The 22,813-nt window shown below is 37.7% G+C and overlaps 1 protein-coding gene across 2 annotated transcripts; it reads left to right on the forward strand.

Annotated features, from left to right (window-relative positions):
- Positions 1-15,787: 15,787 nt before the first annotated feature.
- On the forward strand, positions 15,788-22,601 carry LOC107761242 (uncharacterized). 2 transcript variants are annotated; one of them, XM_016579442.2, is made up of 4 exons: positions 15,788-16,003; positions 17,797-18,709; positions 20,986-21,060; positions 21,967-22,601. In XM_016579442.2, the coding sequence occupies exons 2-4, from the start codon at positions 17,816-17,818 to the stop codon at positions 22,081-22,083; spliced, it is 1,086 nt and encodes a 361-aa protein (XP_016434928.1). In that variant the 5' UTR covers positions 15,788-16,003; positions 17,797-17,815; the 3' UTR covers positions 22,084-22,601. The 2 variants fall into 2 exon arrangements, with proteins under 2 accessions (XP_016434928.1, XP_016434929.1); XM_016579443.2 differs by lacking the exon at positions 20,986-21,060 and having other exon boundaries at positions 15,804-16,003.
- The last annotated feature ends 212 nt before the right edge of the window (positions 22,602-22,813 follow it).

A 22,813-nucleotide genomic window follows, 5' to 3' on the forward strand; every position in this document is an offset into this window, starting at 1 on the left:
TGCGGATCGGTACAGAGACGTCTGTACTTATCTCCGAGAGGCTGCAGAACCTTTAGGAAAACTTCACATTCTTGAATTCTTGTCGTGTGAATCTGTTGATCCTAGTAACTAAACTTCTGATATTCTATTCTCTCATAGATAGTGAGGACACGCGCTACCGCTCAGGACGGACGGCCACCAGTACCACCAGTTGGGGCCGCGAGAGGTCACGGTCGAGGCCGTGGTAGGGGCAGAGGTGTAGCCCGCACAGCAGCTAGGGCATCACCTACAGATCCACCAGCTGTCTCAATTCATGATCAGGTCCCAATTGTGGATGCTCCAGTGGGACCAACTCAGACATCGGTTGTGCCTATTGTTATCCCAGGTCTTCAGGAGACCTTAGCTCAGATTCTGACTGTGTGCACCAGTCTTGCTCAGGCGGTCACTATTTCTACTACAGCAGCTACTTCTCAGGCCAGGGGAGGCCCTCAAACTCCCTCCGCCCGTACATCCGAGCAGGTTGTTCAGGGACTATAGATACCGGAGGCACCACCAGCCCAACCAGTTGCACCTGCTCAGGATTATGTGGTATCAGTCATGCCTGATGACGAGTAGCGTAGATTGGAAAGGTTTGGTAGACTTCAACCTCCGACTTTCAGTAGTATAGAGGGCGAGGATACGCAGGGTTTATTGGACAAGTGTTAGAGCATTCTACGTACAACGGGGATTCTGGAGACCAGTGCGGTCTCGTTCACTACCTTCCAGTTCTCGGGAGCTGGCTTTACTTGGTGGGAGGCTTATGAGAGGCGTAGGCCTGTGGGTACAGTGCCCCTTACCTGGCAGTAGTTCTCCATTCTCTTTTTGGAGAAGTATGTGTCGTAATCCCATAGAGAGGAGCTGCGCAGGCAGTTCGAGCAGTTGCGTTAGGATGATATGACTGTGATGCAGTATGAGATGAGGTTCTCTAAGTTAGCCCGTCATTCTATATGGTTGGTTCCCACAAACAGAGAGAGGATCAGGATGTTCGTTGATGGCTTCTCATATCAGCTATGGATTCTTATGACTAGAGAGAGGGTGTCTGGTGCTTTTTTGAGGAGGTTGTTGACATTGCTCGGGACATATAGTCGATTCGTTGTCAAGAGCGAGTGGAAAAGGAGGCCAAGAGGCCTTGTGGATCCGGTAGTTTTGGTGGTGCTCCTCATAGGGGTCAGTTTCAGCACGGCAGAGGCCGTCCATTCAGATATGCTCAGTCATCTCGCCCAGTTCACTGTGAGGCATCATCGGGCCATGGTTCTCACAATTCTTATCAGGGCCATTCATCACTTAGTACCCTCCAAGCCCAGAGTTCGTCCCGTGCTCCATCAATTCAGGGCTCCTCCATGCCAGGTTCTTCTACTAGTTATCCCGGTGGTAGGAGTTCCCTTCAGTCCCCATCACCAGCACCAGCACCAGGGGTTGTTATGAGTGTAAAGAGTTGGGCATATGTGGAGGCAGTGTCCTTGTCGTCATAGGGGTCTGCCTCAGTAGAGGAGTCATCCATCGACTACAACACTAATTACTTCACCACTCGCCTAATCAGCTAGGGGTGGAGGTCAGTCAGCTAGGGGTCGCTTTAGAGGAGGATGTCGATCAGGTGGTGGTCAGGCCCGTTTCTATGCACTCCTAGCCAGACCAGATGCTATTGCTTCAGATGTTGTGATTACAAGTATTGTCTCCATATGCCACAGAGATGCCTTTGTATTATTTGACCCCAGTTCCACTTTTTCATATGTGCCATCATAGTTTGCTCATTATTTGAATACGCCCCACAAGTCTCTTGTTTCATATGTTCGTGTATCTACTCCGGTGAGCGATACTATTGTTGTGAACCATATATATCGGTCTTGTGTGGTGACTATTGGGGGTTTGGATACCCGAGTAGACCGTTTGCTGCTTAGTATGATTGGTTTTGATGTGATATTGGGCATGGATTGGTTGCCTCCATGTAATGCTATTCTAGACTATCATGCTAAGACGGTGACGTTGGCTATGCTGGGGTACCGCGAATTGAGTGGTGAGGTTCGTCGAATTATGTTCTCAGTAGAGTGATTTCATTTTGAAGGCCCAACATATGGTTGGGAAGCGTTGTCTTCTTAGTTGGCCTTTGTGAGGGATATCAGTGCAGAGACTCATAATATTGATTCAGTTCCAGTGGTGAGAGATGTTCCGAATGTGTTTCCTGCAGACCTGCCGAGCATGCTACCGAACAGGGATATTGACTTTGGTATTGATTTGGTGCAGGGCACTCAGCCCATTTCTATTCCACTGTATCGTATGGCACCAGCGGAGTTAAAGGAATTGAAAGAGCAGCTTTAGGAACTCTTTGATAAGGGGTTTATTCGGCCTAGTGTGTCACCTTGGGGTGCGCCTGTTCTATTTGTGAAGAAAAATGATGGCACTATGAGAATGTGCATTGACTACAGGCAATTGAACAAAGTCACAATCAAGAACAAGTATCCTTTGACTCGAATTGGTGCTTTTTTTTGACCAGCTTCAGGGAGCGAGGGTGTTCTCCAATATATATCTCAGGTTAGGGTATCACCAGTTGAAGATTAGGGACTCAGACATTCTTAAGACAGTTTTCAGGATCCAATATGGTCATTATGAGTTCTTTGTGATGTCTTTTGGGCGGGCCAATGCCCTAGTAGCATTCATGCATTTGATGAACAACGTGTTTCGGCCTTATCTCGACTCATTTGTTATTGTTTTCATTGATGATATCCTAGTGTACATTTATAGCCAAGAGGAGCACGCTAAGCATTTGAGAGTTGTATTGCAGCCATTGAGGGAAGAGAAGCTTTATGCTAAGTTCTCCAAGTACGAGTTTTGGCTTAGTTCAGTGGCGTTCTTGGGGTATGTGGTGTCTAGTGAGGGTATTCAGGTTGATCCAAAGAATATAGAAGTGATCTAGAGTTGTCCCAGACCATCCTCAGCCATAGAGATTCGTAGCTTTCTTGGGTTGGCAGGTTATTACCATCGGTTCGTTCAGGGATTTTCATCTATTGCATCACCCTTGACCAAATTGACCCAAAAGGATGCTCCTTTCAGGTGGTCGGATGAGTGTGAGGCGAGCTTTTAGAAGCTTAAGATCACCTTGACCACAACTTCAGTGTTAGTTTTTCCATCAGCTTTAAGTTTTTATACGGTATATTGTGATGCTTCTCGGGTTGTTATTGGGTGTGTGTTGATGCAGTAGGATAGAGTGATTGCTTATGCTTCTCATCAGTTGAAGCCCAATAAGAAGAACTATCTTGTTCATGATTTGGAATTGGTTGCCATTATTTACGCGTTGAAGATTTGGAGGCATTATTTCTATGGTGTGTCTTGTGAGGTGTTTACTGATCATCGTAGCCTCTAGCACTTGTTCAAACAGAAGGATCTCAATTTGAGGCAGCGGAGGTAGTTGGAGCTGCTAAAGGACTATAATATCACTATTTTATACCATTCGGGGAAGGAAAATGTAGTGGTCGATGCCTTGAGTAGGAAGGCGGTGAGTATGGGCAGTCTTGCAGTTATTCCTATTGGGGAGAGACCTCTTGCGGTTGATGTTCAAGCTTTGGCCAATCAGTTTATGAGGTTGGATTTTTCAAAGCTCAGTTGGATCTAGCTTGTGTGGTTTCTCGATCTTCCTTATTCGATCGCATCAGAAAGTGCCAGTTTGATGATCCTCATTTGCTTGTCCTTGAGGACAAGGTTCTGCATGATGATGCCAGAGATTTTACTATCGGTGATGATGGGGTATTGAGGATGCAGGGCCGAATATGTGTGCCCACTGTAGATGGGCTTTAGGAGTTGATTCTGGAGGAGGCCCAAAGCTCGCGGTATTCCATCCATCCAGGTGCGGCGAAGATGTACTAGGATTTGAGACAACACTATTGGTGGAGGAGAATGAAGAAAGATATAGTGGAGTTTGTATCTCGGTGTCTCAATTATCAGCAGGTGAAATATAAGCATTAGAGACCGGGTAACTTGCTTCAGTAGATAGAGATTCCAGAGTGGAAGTGGGAGCAGATCACCATGGATTTTGTAGTTGGACTCCCACGGACTTTGAGGAAGTTCGATGCTATTTAAGTGATTGTGGATTGACTGACCAAGTCTGTGCACTTCATTCCTGTGTGTACTACCTATTCTTTAGAGCGGTTAGCTGAGATCTATATCCAAGAGATTGTTCGTCTGCATGGTGTCCTAGTTTCCATCATTTCAGACAGAGGTACTCAGTTTACATCGTAGTTTTGTAGGGCCGTGCAGCGAGAGTTGGGTACTCAGGTTGAGTTGAGCATAGATTTTCACCCTCAGATGGACGGACAGTCCGAGCGCACTATTCAGATATTATAGGACATGTTGCGCGCTTGCGTCATTGATTTTAGGGGTTCATGGGACCAGTTTCTACCGCTCGCGGAGTTTGCATATAACAATAGTTATCAGTCGAGTATTCTGATGGATCCATATGAGGCTTTATATGGGAGACGATGTAGATCTTCAGTAGGTTGGTTTAAGCCAGGCGAGGCTAGGCTTTTGGATACAAACTTGGTACTTGATGCTTTGGACAAGGTGAAAGTGATTCAGGAGCGGCTTTGTACGGCACAGTCAAGACAAAAGAGTTATGCTGACAGAAAGGTTCGTGATGTGTCTTATATGGTTGGGGAGAAGGTTCTACTGAAGGTTTCATCTATGAAGGGTGTTATGAGATTTGGGAAGAAGGGCAAGTTGAGCCCTCGGTTCATTGGGCCTTTTGAGGTGCTTCGGAGGATTGAAGAGGTGGCTTATGAGCTTACTTTTCCACGTAGCTTGTCGGATGTACATCCGATATTTCATGTTTCTATGCTCCGGAAGTATATCGGCGATCCGTCTCATGTCTTGGATTTCAACACGGTTCAGTTAGATAGTGATTTGACTTATGATGTGGAGTCAGTGGCTATTTTGGAGCGGCAGGTCCGAAAATTGAGATCAAAGGATATAGCTTTAGTGAAAGTGCAGTGGAGAGGTTCACCCATGGAGGAGGCTACTTGGGAGACCGAGCGGGAGATGCGAAGCAGATATCCATACCCATTTTAGGTTTCAAGTATATTTCTTGACTCTTTCGAGGATGAACGTTTGTTTAAGAGGGGGAGGATGTAACGATCCGACCGGTCGTTTCGTGAGTTATAGCCCTATTTCTCCCATTTCTATTTCCTTATATGTTCCTCAGCTGTATTTTATCATATCGTATTGGTTGGTATGGGTCCCGAGTGATTTAGTTGTGGAATGAGACACTTAGTCTCTTATTTAGAAGTTGTAGTTGGAAAAGTCAATCGAATGTTGACTCATGAGTAAACAATCTTGGATTTTGATTTTTATGATTTGGTTGGCTCTGTTAGGTGATTTTGGACTTGGGAGCGCATCTGGAAAGTGATTCATAGGTCCGTGGTGGAATTAGGCTTGAATTTGGCAAAATTGGAAATTTGGCGATTTTTGGTCGGCAGTGAAAGTTTTGATATCGGGGTCGGAATGGAATTTCGGAAGTTGGGGTAGGTTCGTCGTATCATTTGTGATGTTTGTGAAAAATTTGAGGTTATTCGGATGAGGTTTGATAGGTACGGAATTTGGAAGTTTAGAAGTTCTTAGGCTTGAATCCGAGGGTGATTTGGTGTTTTGATGTTATTTTGAGTTTTCTGAAGGTTCGACTAAGTTTGTATGTTGATGTTACTTGTTGGTATTTTTGGTTGAGGTCCCGAGGGCCTCGGAATGAATTTTGATGGTTAACGGAGAGTTGGGAAGTGGAATAAGGCAGCTGAAGCTGCTGCTTCTAATATTTTGCGGAGTGGTAACCGCATGTGCCATGGTCACAGATGCGGGAGGTGAACTACAGATGTGGAATTTGGAAAGCGGAGGCAGGAGCCGTAGGTGCGAATAGTGGAGCGCACCTGCGAGACCGCATGTGAGATGTTTTGACCGCAGAAGCGGCTTATGAGGAAATAAGCGGGAACTGCACATGCGATGGATTTTTCGATAGTGCGGCATCGCAGAAGAAACTGTTGGACTGCGGATGCGGTATCTCTGGGTAGAAAGTATAAACTGTGGACTTCGCGAATGTTGGATCATTCTTCACCATTTTTATTCGATTTTGGAGCTTTTAGGAGTGATTTGAAGAGGGATTCAAGGGAGGTTTCATTGAGGTAAGTTACTTGAGCCATAATACTCATATTTATGGTAATTTTCCGTTGTTTAATCATGTAATTAGTGAAGATTAGGGGTGAAATGAGGGGTTAGGGCTTGGAATTTTTGTAGAGTTTGATTGAGGATTTGAGGGGTCAAATGGAGTAGGATTTTGATAAATCTTGTATGTATGGACTCGTGAGTGAAAGGGCTTTCTAGTTTTGTAATTTTTGTCGGATTCCGAGACATGAGCTCGGGAGCCGGGTTTGAGTGGATTTCGGGATTTGTGTCTAATTCGATATTTTTTCTTGTGGAATTTATTCCATTAGCATATATTGATGGTATTGTTCTGGTTGTGAATAGATTCGGAGCGATTGGAGGCCGAGTCGAGGGGCAAGAGCATCGCAGAGTAGAGGTTTGACCGGTTTGAGGTAAGTAACGATTGTAAATCTAGTCCCGAGGGTATAAAACCCCAGATTTTGTATCGTTTTACTATTTTGAGGTGACGCGCGTGCTAGGTGACGGGCGTGCACCGTTGAGAATTGTGATTTGGTCCGTCCCGTAGCAATTATAAGTTGCGTATTTGGTTGAAACTATATGATACTTATGTGTTTTAGAAAGGATTTCTGTAAGTTGGGCTAAATGCCATATTTGGGCCTTGCCAGAGCTATTTAGACCCTTAGTGGCCTTTTTCTTATTATCCTCTCACTGTTTTTGGTTGAAAATCTCTACCCAGTCATGTTATACTTATTAATTTCATAACTTAGTCTTTATTGCTCTGTTTTGATGCATATAAAAATGTTGTTTTGGGCTGAATACCCTGTTTTTACTAATAGCCCGAGTGGCTTGAGAGATTTATGACTGAGGGAGGCCGAGGGCCTGATTTATAAGATATTTATGGGATCTGGATGCATGCTGCAACATGTTGTTAGTGATTCATGATTGAGTGAGGCCGAGGGCCTGATTGATTTATACCACGAGGTGGCTTGTTATAGCGCTTGGGCTGAAGGAGCCCTCCGGAGCCTGGACACCCCCAGTGAGCGCGGGTACACTAATTGTGAGTGATGGTGAGGTATGTCCGAGGGGCTGTATACGAGTGACTGTGAGGATTGCTTAAGGGGCTGCATATGAGTGATGTTTTGCCCGAGGGGCTAGTTATGTTTTCATCATTTTTGCTCATTGTTGCACTGAGCCTCTGTTTGAGAACTGTTGAAAAATATCTTCGAATGATTTTACTGAAACTGAGTTTAAATGAAACGATTTGATTCAATCTCTGCTTTTAAATCCTGTTGTATTCTTACTGAAATTTTATGATATGAACTTTATATGTTTTATTGCTCGTCACTGCTTCTCAACCTTTATTTACTTTGGTTACTTATCGAGTTGGCGTACTCACGTTACTCCCTACACCTTGTGTTCAGATCCAGGCGTATTAGGACCCGGTAGCGGCTGTTGACTGTTCTAGCTGTAGATCTTCTCGGAGTTAGCAAGGTAGCTACTGGCGATCGCAATCCTGCTCTTCTCCCTCCTATCTTCCTATAGATGTTTTGTAGTTACATTTCTAGACTGTGTTAGTCTCAGTATTATCGAATAGTCTTTAGTAGATGCTCATGACTAGTAACACTTCGATGTCGAGCGTTTCTTTTTGCACTTTTTTTATTCAGATGTTCTTTATGATGTTTTATTATTAAATAGCGTGAATTTATCTTTGAAAATGAAATATCACGTTGTTTTTGGTAAAGACTCGGCTTGCCTAGTTCCACGATAGGTGTTATCATGATAGGATAGTTTTGGGTCGTGACAGAAAAGGTAGTAATAAATTTTGCATAATGTCCCTTAATTTGCTCCAGCTGCAAGTTCAACTTTGTACATAAATGTCAAATTAAAGATTTAATCGACGTGAACTACATTAACATAGGTATAGGAATGACTTTTTTTTTGTAATGATTTTCTTAAAAACGAATTTGCTAATATTAATTAAGAAAAAGAGGATAATATTAGAGAGATCAAATTGGTCAAATTGTAATACTTTTTGCATTTGTGATAAATAGTTTAAAATAATTGTTATAAATTAATAAAACAAGCTGGTAGGAAGCGTAATTGCAAACCATAAGAAAAGTTAGTGTTATGAAGCCAATTATGAAAAAAAAAGTCCACTTTATTTTGTTCCATGTATGTTATCAATATTGGTGATCCTCACATTGTCGACATTGTTCGTCTTCGTAGAACTATGTAGACTTACCATATTCAAGCTTACTTTCAAAGTTGTTTCATCATAGAATACTGTTACAAGCAGATGAGTACAAATCAATATTTACCACGTTCTATAAACTTCTAAAAAAATGTAAAACTCATACATCAAAATAATTATTAACGCAACCGATTACTTTTGCGAGCATGATTTATTTATTGGTTGAGCTAACTAATCGATAGAATCAAAATTCATTATTTTCAAGAACTCTAGTTTTTCTTTAATTTTTATAAAAAACATATTGTTTAATAATATTTTTCATATAGTTTTCTAAACTCTTATATTCATTGATATGTAGACTAGTGAGAATAAGCATGTAGGGATTGTTATCTTTGGTAGTGATACTACTATTAAAGAAGGAGATCTTGTTGAAAACGAAGTTAGCAAAGAGGAAGCCAGTGAAAAAGCATATATGCTTCGGCAATGATGGAGATTAGTGGTGGCAAAATGGATAAAAGAAAATAGTTATCCACCTATATTATCCATTAAAATATGGGTTGAATAATGAACTGTTTGAAAATGGATCAAATATGGATAAGAACCATATTATCCACTTAAAAAATAGATAACCAGATGGATAACTAGTGGATAATTAATGAGTTTAACTTTTACATTTGTAAAGCCTCAAATTGAGAGTTCCTCAAGTTTGGGAGACAAGGAATTCTCCAAAAAATGATCATATTCAAGAATCCATGGATAATATGATTATCCATATTATCCGCCGTATACCCATTTTTTATCCGCAATAACTATGGGTCGAGTCAGATAATTTATCTCATTTTTGACCTGTCCCATATCCGACTCGACTCGCCAATTTTCCACCCCTAATGGAGATAGTGATATGTGAAGATAACAACGACATAAATCTCCTTTTGTTATGAAAATAATTATATTGTGGATGTTCATTTAATACTCCGCTATAGATAATCTTCGTGAAGAAGATTATCCATTTAGTACTCCATTGAAGTTTATCTACAAGCAGCTGATGCAGGCAGGTTGCAAGCAATTGAATGAAATGATTTGCAGCAGCTTCTTATTAAACAGGCAGGTTGCAAGCAGCTCATACAGAAAGCTGACAAGCAGCTGAAGAAAAGCCTCGTACCTGTTTCCTTTCTTCTATAAATAGAGGAGTTTTCAGTTCATTATGTACATCAGTTTGAAAGTTGAATAATATATCAACCTCTCTCTCTACTTCTCCTCGATTTCGTTACTTTAAAGTCTTTATTTTATAACATGTTATCAGCACGAGACTCCGCCATCTCGAGCAAATACTTTGAAAGTATCAAAGGTACGAACTTTCTTTTTATAAATAATGTCAAAACTTTCTAAACATGAATTTGTAGTATTGGATATATCGGGCAAAAGCTACGTGTCTTGGATGCTTGATGCTGAAATTCATCTTGATATGACGGTCTAGCAGACACCATCAAATATAAGTTATGCGTTTTACTTGCTATGTATGCTACTGCCATTAAAATAAAATAAAAAAGGTACTTAGGAACCTAGTAAGTGAGCCATAATCATTGGACGAGATTCTGGAGCATTTTATAAATTTTAAAACACTATAATTTGTATATCTTTATGTTCCATTTTTCACTTATTGTTTTCAAATTAATATTTTAATTTTACTCTAGAAGAGTAATATTGCATAGGAAACTATAAAGTGGTTGACATTGTTAGATCCACTTATACTATAGCAGAGTTTGCAAGAAATATACAACCACCAAAAGTGGTTATGTTTCGTATATCTCATTGTAACTAAATTTTTGTTAACCACCAGAAGTGGTATATGCCTATGGCCACCAGAAGTGATAATTTAGGTTTTCTATGGTTACAATTGAAGATAAGCTAGAGAAATATTCTCTATAGTACATGCATGCCTCAATTTGCTCTTGAAGTAGCATTATCGTAAAAAAGTTTCTAAGACATCACACAATTTGTGTGATTAATGCGCGTTCAGATAATTATGTTCCGTTCCCTGAAGTATGAGAACTTTTGATAAATATTAATCCATTTCCTGAAGTGAATGTGACAATATTAATAAAGCTCGTAAATATGAGTGCGCTATTAATGTAAATATTCACCTCCAGAAGAGGTAATATGATTGAGGGAATATATACTCAATATTTCATATTTTAAGTTTGCTCATGAAGAAGTAAAACAATTGATTTTTTCTCTTGAAGCAAGAAAATATTCTGAAAGTGTGTCTTTTTGTGCTTAAACAAAATAATAAGCTATTCAAAGTTATTTTTGAAGCACATTTTCATTCCCTGGAGTGAATGAAGAAATACCACAACTCGCCTCCTGAAGAGGTAGAATAACAAATGATATAAATATTGTTTTGTGGTATAAAGATCATTATCGCACGTACCTGTTGTACGTACAGGTACGTAAAACATCTTGGATAATTTTATTAAGTATAATTCTAAGGTAAAAGCATTCTTGTAGAATATTTTCTGCTATAATCACATTAATATATTAGTTATCGAGTTCCCCGAAGGAAATAACAACTCGTGTATCTATCCCTGAAGGATGTAATGACTATGTAGTTACCGCTTTGATATAAAATATTCAGATGTTAATGGCGTTTTTCCCTGAAGGAGACATTTGTCATAAAATTGGTGAACTGTCTGAGCAATATTTGGTAGTACAAAATTTATCAAAAGCTCCTGACGAGCTAACTATTTGTCGAGAAGACATATGACACTAGTAGTGTCCGATAAATATTATATTGTGGATAATGAATGAAGGCTCATGAAGAGCTTATATACAAATATGTCATTCATATTATATGATGGCCAAAACATATGTTATAGTAAACTTTGAAGTTTACTAATACAAATGACAATCATACTGAGACTACAAATGATTGAAATATTGAAAATCTTCATGTTTCCACAATCATAGGGGGTAAATATGTATGTGAGAAGTTACCCGCCTTATTCTTCAATTTGTACTATATCATATATCACAGTAAACTAGAAGTTTACTAATGCAAAAGCAGCTATAGTAAATCAGAAATTTACTTATACAAAAGTAGCCACAGTAAACCAGAAGTTTACTAATGCAAAAGTTTATGCCATAGTAAACCAGAAGTTTACTAAGAGATAGCACATGCCATGATAAACTTGACGTTTTCATTTGCCATTTTTAAATGAGCTATTTGAGAATTCAGATAAGCATATACTGAAGAACTAGAAGATTATTCAAGAATTCTCCTGTATTGTTTGTTCTAATAATAAATTGATTCTACCAGCTAAAGTTGGGATTAACACCCCTAATTCTGAAATATATAAAAGGTGAATATGGGCCCATTCACCTATTATGTGAACCGCTTATAGATGCATATATAAGATGGTTACATGTATGTTTATTGTCAACATGCAGTTTGACATTTGAGATTGCTTTTCTCAATTAAGAGCATAACTTTCAGATATGAAATCAAGACAGTTCATCTTGATAATGCTGGTTTATATCCAAGCTGGTTTAGCAATGAATACCTCATACTAATGGCTAAACTATTGCTTATGAGAACAAAGCTTCATGTGTTGGTCTAAGATATTCTAAATTACATGCAACAACACTTGTATGCATCAGACCAACAATATATGATAAGTCCTCCCCTCACAATTGGTTTAGGATCAGAAACCAAATATTTTTACTATCTTTTGATGTGTGGTATATGATTAATTTCTCTACCACAATGCACAAAGATATGTTTCCCAAAGAAGATTGAGAATATATGTTAGTTTTCTAACATTTGGGGGATAGAATAAACAGCTGAAAATATGCTATATGAATCGAATTATCATTAATATGAATAAACAGCTAAAAAATATGCTATATAAATCGAATTATCATCAATATGATCCTCACTTAGAAGATAATTCAAGTAAAATGCCAGAAGCATTTGCTGATCCAAAATTAAATATCATATTTCAGCTGCAAATGCTCCTATTAAAATTAAAGTCCCTGAAGGATAGTATTTATTGTACGCATAAAGCGTGGTAGACCAATCAGTTCCAAATATAACAATCCTTGAAAAATGATAAGGAGCTAATAATCAAAATGATCATAATGAAGAGGAAATGAGCTCCAGAAGAGCTCACGACATAACATTTCATGAAACTCCAGAAGAAGTTCAGGTACCTGGATATAAAGAAAATGATGAGATCTCAACAAGTTATGTCGCTTGCAAACCGATACAAAATAATCGTTGACGATATATTTGATACTATTTAGTACACAATACTGTAAAATATTGTGAGGATCGGACCAATAGTCCAGACACCTGAAGATGTCATGCTATTTAAATACGAGTCATAACCTATATGACTTATTTGATCAAATCTCTATAAAGATCCCTAAATAATTTAAAATGCCTGAAGCATATTCAAAATCTCAAGAAATGTACTCAATCAGATTACAAAGATCTTTGTACGATTTAAAGCAATTTAGGCGTATGTGGTATTATTACCTCAGTGAATATTTGCTGAAAGAAAGTTACATAAGTGATGTTATTTGTCCATATATTTTTATAAAGAAAACAACATCAGAATTTGTTATACTTGTTGTTTATGTTGATTACATAAATCTTGTTGGAACTCCAGAAGAGCTCCAAAAGGCAATTGAATATCTTAAAAAAGAATTTGAGATGAAAGATCTTGGGAAGACAAAACTTTGTCTTGGTCTGCAAATTGAACATTTAGCAGATGAGATCTTTATCCATCAATTTGCCTATATAGCAAGGGTCTTAAAACGCTTTTATATGGACAACGAGCACCCATTGAGTACACCAATGGTTGTTCGATCACTTAAAATGGATAAGGATTTGTTCCGACCTCCAGAAGAGGATGAGGAACTCCTTGGTCCCGAAGTACCCTATCTCAGTGCAATTGGTGCACTAATGTATCTTGTTAATGCTACAAGGCCTGACTTATCATTTTCTGTTAATTTACTAGCAAGATATAGTTCTTCTCCTACACGGATTAAGGATCCGTTCTTACCTCCAGAAGAGAATGATGAACTCCTTGGTCCAGATATACCCAAGTCTCTGCACTGTACTCTTTTTTCCTTGCTCGGGTTTTTTTCCACTGGGTTTTTCCTGGTAAGATTTTTTGAGGCAGCTTGCAATGTATATTATTAGTGTACTCTATTGGAAATAAGCTTCCTGAAGAAGCTTATCATTTCGGTAGTCCGTTATGGATAAATATTACCCCCCGACAGAAGATTATCTATATCTGGTATAGTAGCAGCTTACAAGCAACTTACAAGTAGCTTACACAACAGCTTACACAGCAGCTTGCAATAGCAGCTTATACAACAGCTTACACAGCAACTTGCAGTAGCAACTTACAAGCAGCTTATACAGCAGCTTCATTTCATTCGAGAAAAATATGGTTTGGAATGTGATAAAAGATCCACAATTTTCTACAAAGACAATGCTGCATGCATAACCCAAATTGAAGGGAGGATTTATAAAAGGAGATAGAACGAAGCACATTTCACCAAAATTATTCTACACACATGATCTTCAGAAAAATGGTGACATTGATGTGCAACAAATCCGTTCAACTGACAATCCGGCAGATTTGTTCACTAAATCTTTGCCAACTTCAACTTGTGAGAAGATAGTATACAAGATTGGAATGTGGAGACTCAAATATTTGAAATAAGGTTTTCATCAAGGGGAGTGAATACGCGTTGTACTCTTTTTCCCTTACTAAGGTTTTTTTCATGGGGTTTTTCTTGCAAGGTTTTTAATGAGGCAGCTAGAAATGCGTATTACTAAATATGTGTATCCTTTTTCCTTCACTAGAATTTTCCCCACTGGGTTTTTCCTAGTAAGGTTTTAACGAGGCACAATATCTTTTAATGAACATCCAAGGGGGAGTGTTATGAAAATAATTATATTGTGGATGTTCATTTAATACTCCGCTATAGATTATCTTCCTGAAAAAGATTATCCATTTAGTACTCCATTGAAGTTTATCTACAAGCAGTTGATGCAGGCAGGTTGCAAGCAACTGAATGAAATGATTTGTAGCAGCTTCTTATTAAACAGGCAGATTGCAAGCAGCTCATGCAGGGCTAACAAGCAGCTGAAGAAAAGCCTCACAGTTGCTTCCGTTCTTCTATAAATAGAGGAGATTTCAGTTCATTATGTACATCAGTTTGAAAGTTGAATAATATATCAACCTCTCTCTCTACTTCTCCTCGGTTTCTTTACTTTAAAGTCTTTATTTTATAACACCTTTAAGATTTTCTCTGACGACCGATAAAATAGGTCAACGACGACGACGATAAATGGCTCAAGAGTGGAGGATTAAGGTTATGGGATTAGGAGGAATAACAATATCTAGATTGTAAAATTAAGGGGGCCTTACTTCCCTAAGTTGCTAATTTTAAAAACTATTATCATGTTACATAATTAATTGAAAGCATCCATAAAACTATTAATTAGGGTTCCTTTTTCATCATATAGGGTAAAATTCTCAAATATAAATAGTAGCCTCAAAAGGAGTTATTTGTGTACTTTCACCTAAAGTAAAGAGTGTCAAAATTGGCCAAAAAAAATATAACCCACCAACCCCTCCAAATTTTGAAAGGGCTGGACGGGTGAAATTTAAAAATAGCCAGATTTACAAGTGGTCATTCAAAAATAGCTACAATTTTAAAAGTATTCAAAATTTAGCCACTTTTCATGTAAAGATAAATTTGAACGAAAACACTTTTTAAAATCCGGAAATACTCCAGTATAATATACTGGAGTTTCAGTATAATATACTGGAGTTCCAGTGTAATATACCGGTCTAGCATAATATACTGGAACTTTTCACGTGTTGAAGTTCCAGCATAATATGCTGGAAGTTCATACACAGGTGCACCGATCTCCAATATATTATGCTGGAACTTTCCGTGTTGCAACAAAATAATGGCTATTTTTAATGACTTTGCAAACACTAGTTATTTTTGAATGACCCATCCAAAAACTGGCTAGCCCGTGCTATTTTTACGATATATTAGGTGATGGGTTATGAACTATTAGGTAAACTACCCAATTTTATTGCCCTATTTAGCACGTGATTTTTTTTTTCCAAACCAGCCGTTGAATTATCCAAATCCATTGATCCAATGAAACACGTCTTATGTAAAAGCAATAACGAATAGAATAATTATAAATAATTCTATTTTATTAATTATTTATCATTTTCATTTTATCGTTAATGATTTGACTTATAAGGACGCTCACTTCGCTCGTTTAGAAATAGTGTGGACTTTCAAAGGCCAATCATTTAAAAGGATAATTTTGACACTTTACATATAATTATATATTGCAAGTTTTTTTTTTTTTTAAAAAATTGAATATTACTACTAGTTTAAGAATACATTTTATGAGAAAGAAAGGAAAAAAGAAAAAGAAAAAGAAAGAGAGTGCGCGCTTGCGTGAGATCTCCCATCTACACTACACACTAATTACTTATGCTTGTGAAATTGGTATCTCTTCTTCCACAAAATTCCACCGCAAATTCCATATCAAATTGGAGAAATGAAGATGCTTTTGTGCTCTTTTCTAAGGCAAAGCCGTTAGAATTTTCGGTGGGTTTCTTTTGCATTTTTTGGTTAAATGATGTCTAAGCTGTTGTTTTATAGAGATTCTCAGTTTGGGATTTGAAGTGATTGAAATTTTTTCTCTGTTCATTTTTAGTTGATTTTTGCTTGCATAATCTTTGATCTGCATATGTACACTGTGTATAGTTGCTATGCAAAACTGAAATTGCTTCTAGGTCTTCTTTTTGTTTATATCTTCTGAAATTTAGCTTGATTTCACAGCCCTACGATACGGATTTTTCGATAGGCATTACGCAACTAAATCACTGAATTAATAAGTAATTAAGGTTATGGATGATCAATACTGTGCCACATTTGTTTTGTTTGCTTTGCTATTTACAAAAATAAAGGAGCCTAGTTTATCTGTTCACATTCAGCTTAGGTTGCTAAAAGTTAGAAGTGGAATAATTTATTAAAGACTTCAAGTTGAAAAAAGGGATTATGTGCTACAAAGTTAGGAGTTTTGAGACATTAATCAGACCACCAAAGGTTTTATTGGGGGTTCAAAGTAATGCTCCATCCTTAACCACAGGTCTCGGGTTGGATCCTTGGGAATAGGATTGCTTTGGTAGGGAGCTCTTTACCCCCACAAAGTGGGACTTTGCGGCCTGAATCTGGACTAGTCGGACCCTGAAGCGGGTACTAGACACCGACTAGGAGACCAAAAAAAAGGAGACAGTAATCTGAATCAGAACATGGGAGCAAATTTGGCTGTAGACCTTGGGAAGACACCAAGGTAGTTATCAGTTTATCACTTATCACCAGTAGTCTGAAATTTGTTACAGGCGTAAGGATAATCCTCGATAACTTTTAGTACTGTGATGATTCCCCCCTTTAACGAAGTTGTGGCTGTTCGATTCTCAAACTCTAGTAGCAACTTCAGTGTTTCTCTAGATTTTATTAACTTCTGCATATTTGGCACAATGCAATTCAAGCTTAAGTTTTTCTCTTGTTTCACTTTTCCTAGTACTTTATCTACTTCCTCTATAGGTTTTTCCTCAGTTTGACCTTTAAAAAAACAAAAAGAAAGAGTTTTTTCCCTCAGTTTCGTTTTGTATTCAGTAGCATTTTTATGCACTGATGCAACAACAGCAAGAGTTAATAGTCTCTTTCAAAAATGGCATTACAAAAGAAAGAGCTGGATAAAGATGATGAATGGCACTCTCCATTTTGTCTATGGCTTAAGGCAATTATTTAGAAATGAACTTGTCTAGTAATTGATTTGAGAATTCTATGCTGGTTTCCATATCATTACTTGAACCATGTTCACAACTTTAAAAATAAAAACTGAAATCTTGGCCTATTTAGGACAACCTATATGATTCAAATTTCCAGGTTAACACAAACCTTTTCTTTTCCTCTTTTGTTCTTTTGCATTCTCTTCCATTGTTCTTATATAGAAATGACTTATTAATCATGTAAAACCCTATCCTTCAAATCTTGTTAAAAGATGTGTAGGTTCTATAGCTTTTAAAATTTTAGAGCTTAATTTTTGTTGTTTTGTACATGAAAGGCTGTTTAGTGTTCAATAAATATTGTTATCAATTTTCAATGGATGAGGCATGATTTCATTCAGGATCTAGTGTTATACGTCTGATGAAGCATCTGAGAGTTTTCTATCTTTTAACAAACTTTACTTACCATTTCTGTCAAAGGAAATTCACACTCTGCGTGGAATAGAATCACCGCATCCTATTTAACTGAAATGTTGGTGGAGAGGTTGGTGTATGCATATGATTACCTCATGTTGTGATTAACAAATATCTGAATAATTATCCCAGGCGCACAAATCCTGATGTGATGGAAAACCAACGGTTACCCCAAAGCAGTGAAGCCAGTGGTGAAGTTGGTTCATCTGTTGAGAACGAAGAATCAAGGAATTCTTCTATATCACGTCACAGTCTGGATAAGGAGGCAGGCTTTCCATCTTGTCGAGTGTGCCAGTGTTCTGAATCAGACAAGAGGGGAGTTGCTGCATTAGGATTTCTAGGAATTATTCCACCAGCACCGGATGCATACAGTAGCAATGGAGAGGCGAAGCTTGATTGCCATGAAGTGGTGAAAAATGACGAAAATGTTTCCTTCAACAGAAGTAGCGGGAAAGGATCTGCACTAGTTGAATTCATTAGTCCAAAAGGGGAGGTTTTTGTTTGTAATGGTGATATAGAGATGGGTTATGATGAGAACCAGGACTCTTTGAATGAGCTTGGCTGTGCGTGCAAAAATGATCTTGCTATGGTACACTACGCTTGTGCGCTTAAGTGGTTTATTAACCATGGATCCACCATGTGTGAGATTTGTGGATGTGTTGCGAAAAACATAAGAATTTCGGATTTCAAGAAAGTTGTGAGCTCTTTGAAGGAGTATGATGCATTGAGGGAAAGGACTGCAAATGGGGAGCCTAATCCTGCACCGGCGCTGGAAAATTCAACTGTAGATCCTGATGCTATTGCAGCTATTCGAAGGCAAAGGTTAAGTGAAATTGCACTGTGGTTCAACCCCCATAACCACTATTCCACTGCTGTTTCCCAGGTTGTTAGTGAGCCGCCTTCTGGTTCTAACATTGTTCCAGAAGAAGCTCTTCCTGCAGAAAACACTGTAACCAAATGGGCTGTTGAGGGTACTGGGATCCTGCTCGCTACAGGGCTTCTTACTATCACTCTTGCATGGCTTATTGCTCCTCATGTTGGGAAGGTACTTGAACTTGCTTCTCTGCTGGTGCTGTGCAATATTTACGAGTTTCTTGTGGGTTCTTTCATATTGTATTATATTCCATTTTGTTTATTTTTTTATTTTGTTTTTTGTAAAAGCTACATGGTAACCTTCAAAAATAAACTTCTCTTCCAGTCTCAAACCATTGGATTGGACCCAAAAGAAACTTCTGGGTCTTAATTGGGGTTTCTGGCTTGGTCTGTAAAGTGGTACTGTATATAATTTTGCGAATCTAAGACCACATTGGTGAATTGCTTTTGTCTGATATATTTATGACGGCATGTCCTTTCAGTATCAAGGCACCAATATTAACATTGCCAAACTTATGATAACGAGTAAGATAGGACAAATAAAGCTATAGAAGTAATATAAAACAAATAAAGCTATAGAACATTTTGAAAGAGAGATGTTGACTGCTTGCCAAGAAAATAATCATAATCTCTAGTCAGTTAAGTTATGGAAGAACACTCAAACGAAACATAACCTTAGAGTTACAGTCATACTTCAATCTCCAAACTGTACTTGTAGACTTGATGCAACTATACATAGCTCGACAAAAACTTCATTTGACCCCATTCTTAAGTCATTCTTATCTCCTCATTAACTGTAAAAAAGTATAGATAGTAACTTAGTTTGAGATTTTACAAAAATAGGATTGCTATGTTATTCAATAACATAAATTGTAATAGTTAGAAGTACCAATTCTCATCAAAGAAAAAGTTCGGAAGAATAATAAGTAAATTGATGTATCTCCAGAAGTTGTGACACTAAAATGGGCACATTCTTCAAACAGTGACTAAAGCTAACCATAGGGGTCGATAGTAATTAGAGGGTGTTTGGCTAAGCTTATAAGCTGGTCAAACTGGCTTATAAGCACCTTTTGGCTTATCTACGCGTTTAGTGAACACGCAAAGTGCTTATAAGCTAAAATCAGGCATAAGTCATAAGCTGGTCACCCCCAACTTATGACTTTGAGCTTATAAGTACTTTTAGTTTGACCAACACTTTTACTAGTTTATCCTTAATAATAGTTTCTAATTCACAAAATACTTTTCCCAAAATAAATTTCTTGACTTTCTCTTCATACCATATTTGTTATTAATTCTTTTCTTTACAAAGAATTTTTTAATTTATAATCTTTTGAAAAAAATTGAAGGGTATTTTAGTCATTTTAACAAAAGAATAGCTTATCAGTACTTTTTAATCAAACACATCGACTACTTATTATCAGTTTCAGCACTTCTATCGAAACACGTAAATGTTTATTTTAAAAATCAGTTTCAATACTTAAAAAGCTTTTCAGCACTTCAAGCTTATCAGCTATTTACAATGAGCTAATCAAACTGGCTCTTAATATATGACACTAGGATAAAAGCTATGATTGCAAGAATCCTTGCTACATCATTCATAGATGCCATGACGCCATGAATGTAGGTGCTACCAATTACAATTGCTCAGTAGCCACAATTTTTGGTGCTATGACTGCTTAAAAATAGGTGCTATAATTGGTCAGTGGCTTTAAACATTTGAAAGTGCTATGATTGCTCGGTAGCCATCTAGATTTTAGTGCACAAATTCCTTACTAAGTTTCCTTTACTAGAGTAATTGATGATCTGCAATATCAAAACCACCAACTAATCATTTTGATGACGTAAGATGTTATATTGCTGGCATCGAGAAGGTGCAATGAATACACAAAATGAGATGTTAGCTCCAATACATCATGATCTATACTAGGCACAAACCACCTACTAATCATTTCAACCACCATCGATGCCATCTAGTGTACAGATTTCCTTACTAAGTTTCCTTTACAAGAGTAATCGAAGTAATTAACAATGCCATCTAGTGTACAGATTTCCTTAACAATCCAAAAAAAATTGAAGTAATTAAGAGTTGGATAACAATTTTGGAAATCAAGGTTCTAATCTCAGCCGAGGCAACACTAGGAGAGAACTCTTTCCATATGCAGAATCCTTACTGGGTAGAGTAACTGGATAGTGGATACTGGTGTTGGTGGAACATTTCAGGTACCTGGTCAATTAGTCGGGGTGTGTGCAACTTGACCATCACCATCATTATTAGGATATATTGAAATATTCAAGTGCCACTAATTCCATGCATTATTAGGGAACTCGAACAAGTTTATCATTTTGTGGTGGTAGCTGATGCACTATCGGGATACTAATTGCTAATTTAAAGAAGTTTTCCTTGTTGCTATTATTTGCTTGAACTAACTAGTTCTCTCTTTTGATTAGAGAACTGCCAAAAATGGACTGCATATTCTTCTTGGAGGTGTTTGTGCGTTAACAGTTGTAGTATTCTTCCGATTTGTAAGTTTCTTCAAATTCTTTTCACTGCATCTAGCATGTTATATTAGCAACTTAAAGCAAATGTTACTGTGTTATTAAATATCAAAATAAGATGATATAGATTTGGACACCAAAGTTACTAGTTTCTAGTGGTCATGCTAACAAATTGTATTATCATTTATGAGTGATGCTTTTCTGTCGCTGGAGGATTAAACAAACAATTTTGTTTGATTTGTTTTCTGGAACTGTTATTATTCAGCTAATATGTCGTGTTATATGAATTATGCTTCTCCAGAAATGCTAATATTTGTTTGTCAAACCTTTGAAAATGTCATGTGAACGATACATGAATAATTTATTTTTCCTGAGAAGGATACAATACATGGATAATTAGAAAGGTCAAAGAGAATTGTTAATGCAGCAAGGAAAGTGTCATACTCTAATAAGTGGCAAGGAGAGTGACGTTTGAATTAATGTGTCTCCAGACATGCCTATGTGCTATTTGTACAATACATGGATTAATTAGAAAAGGTAAAAGATGCAGCATGGAGAGTGAGATCAGAGTTGCTCAAATCAGTGGCTTCCTTTTTCTAATCAACTATGTTACCCGGACTCTCCAAAAATGTCTTTGGGTGTATGTCAGATCTTCCAAAAGTAGTGCATTTTTTGTGGATCTAACATGGGTGCGGCATCGTTGTTAGAGAGTCCGCACAACATAGCTTATCACATATTTTGTTTTACAACTCACATATTAGTGTATTATCTACTTCACCAGCTTGTTAGGATGAAATTTCTTAGTTATATCTCAGCTTCAAGGATTGTCATTTTTACTTCCCGTTAAGAGTAATTCTCTTTTCATGATTTTTTCTTTTTATCAGATACGAAATTTGTAGAAGAAGCATTCTAACTTTTTTCCGTCAAATGCAGTTTGTGTTAACAAGAATCAAATATGGCCCTGCTCGATACTGGGCTATCCTATTTGTCTTCTGGTTTCTTGTGTTCGGTATATGGGCTTCAAGAACACATGGTGCCCATGCTACTTAATCATTTATCCTCCTTCGGGATTTGTTTTAGAGCACTGATGTTCAGCTGCTTTTGTTGACACAGTACTACCAGTAAAGTTGGTGAGATGATTATTGTACTACAGCTTCTCTGGTTCAATGCTAAAAAGTTTTATGCAGATGTAAGCAACAACAAGATCTCTATGTGCTGCATTGCATGTGTAAAGCAAGCTCTTGATTTTTCTCATTTATTTTGTTTTAATTTTTCTCTAGGGTAACCTGGGAGGGGGCAAGTTAAGTAGAGTAGGGGGTGTTTGCTTTAGTTGTTCTCGGTGTCTGGGGGAGACTTATCTCATTACTCAGGAGTTGATTTCTGTAGCAAAGTGAGGAATTCTTTGGTAGTGGTTTACTTATATTCATTTTGTACAAACTAATCATATGACTGCTTCAGGAGCTCTGTAACCTGTAAATAAGGCGAGCTCTGCTGCATGTCCGTTCATATCCCGGCGACCTCAGGGTTCTTTCTTCATGGTTGTGTCATATGGATAATTTCTGATGCTACTATGTTCGCAGAAACTCGTTGCTCTATATATGGAAAGTCCAGTCATTCTGAATATTGGATTTTCCCCTCAAACCATTAACTCCAATTATTAACCAGAAAGTTGGAATATACCCGTGAATTATTTTGATCTTTCTTTTGCAAAAAAATAGTTCTCATCTAAGCTGTTGAAATTGAATGTTCCAAACGGCTTATCAGAATGGTGTTTGACTTG

Source organism: Nicotiana tabacum, chromosome 20 (genome assembly GCF_000715075.1).
Source record: "Nicotiana tabacum cultivar K326 chromosome 20, ASM71507v2, whole genome shotgun sequence".
NCBI classification, from domain to species: Eukaryota; Viridiplantae; Streptophyta; class Magnoliopsida; order Solanales; family Solanaceae; genus Nicotiana; species Nicotiana tabacum.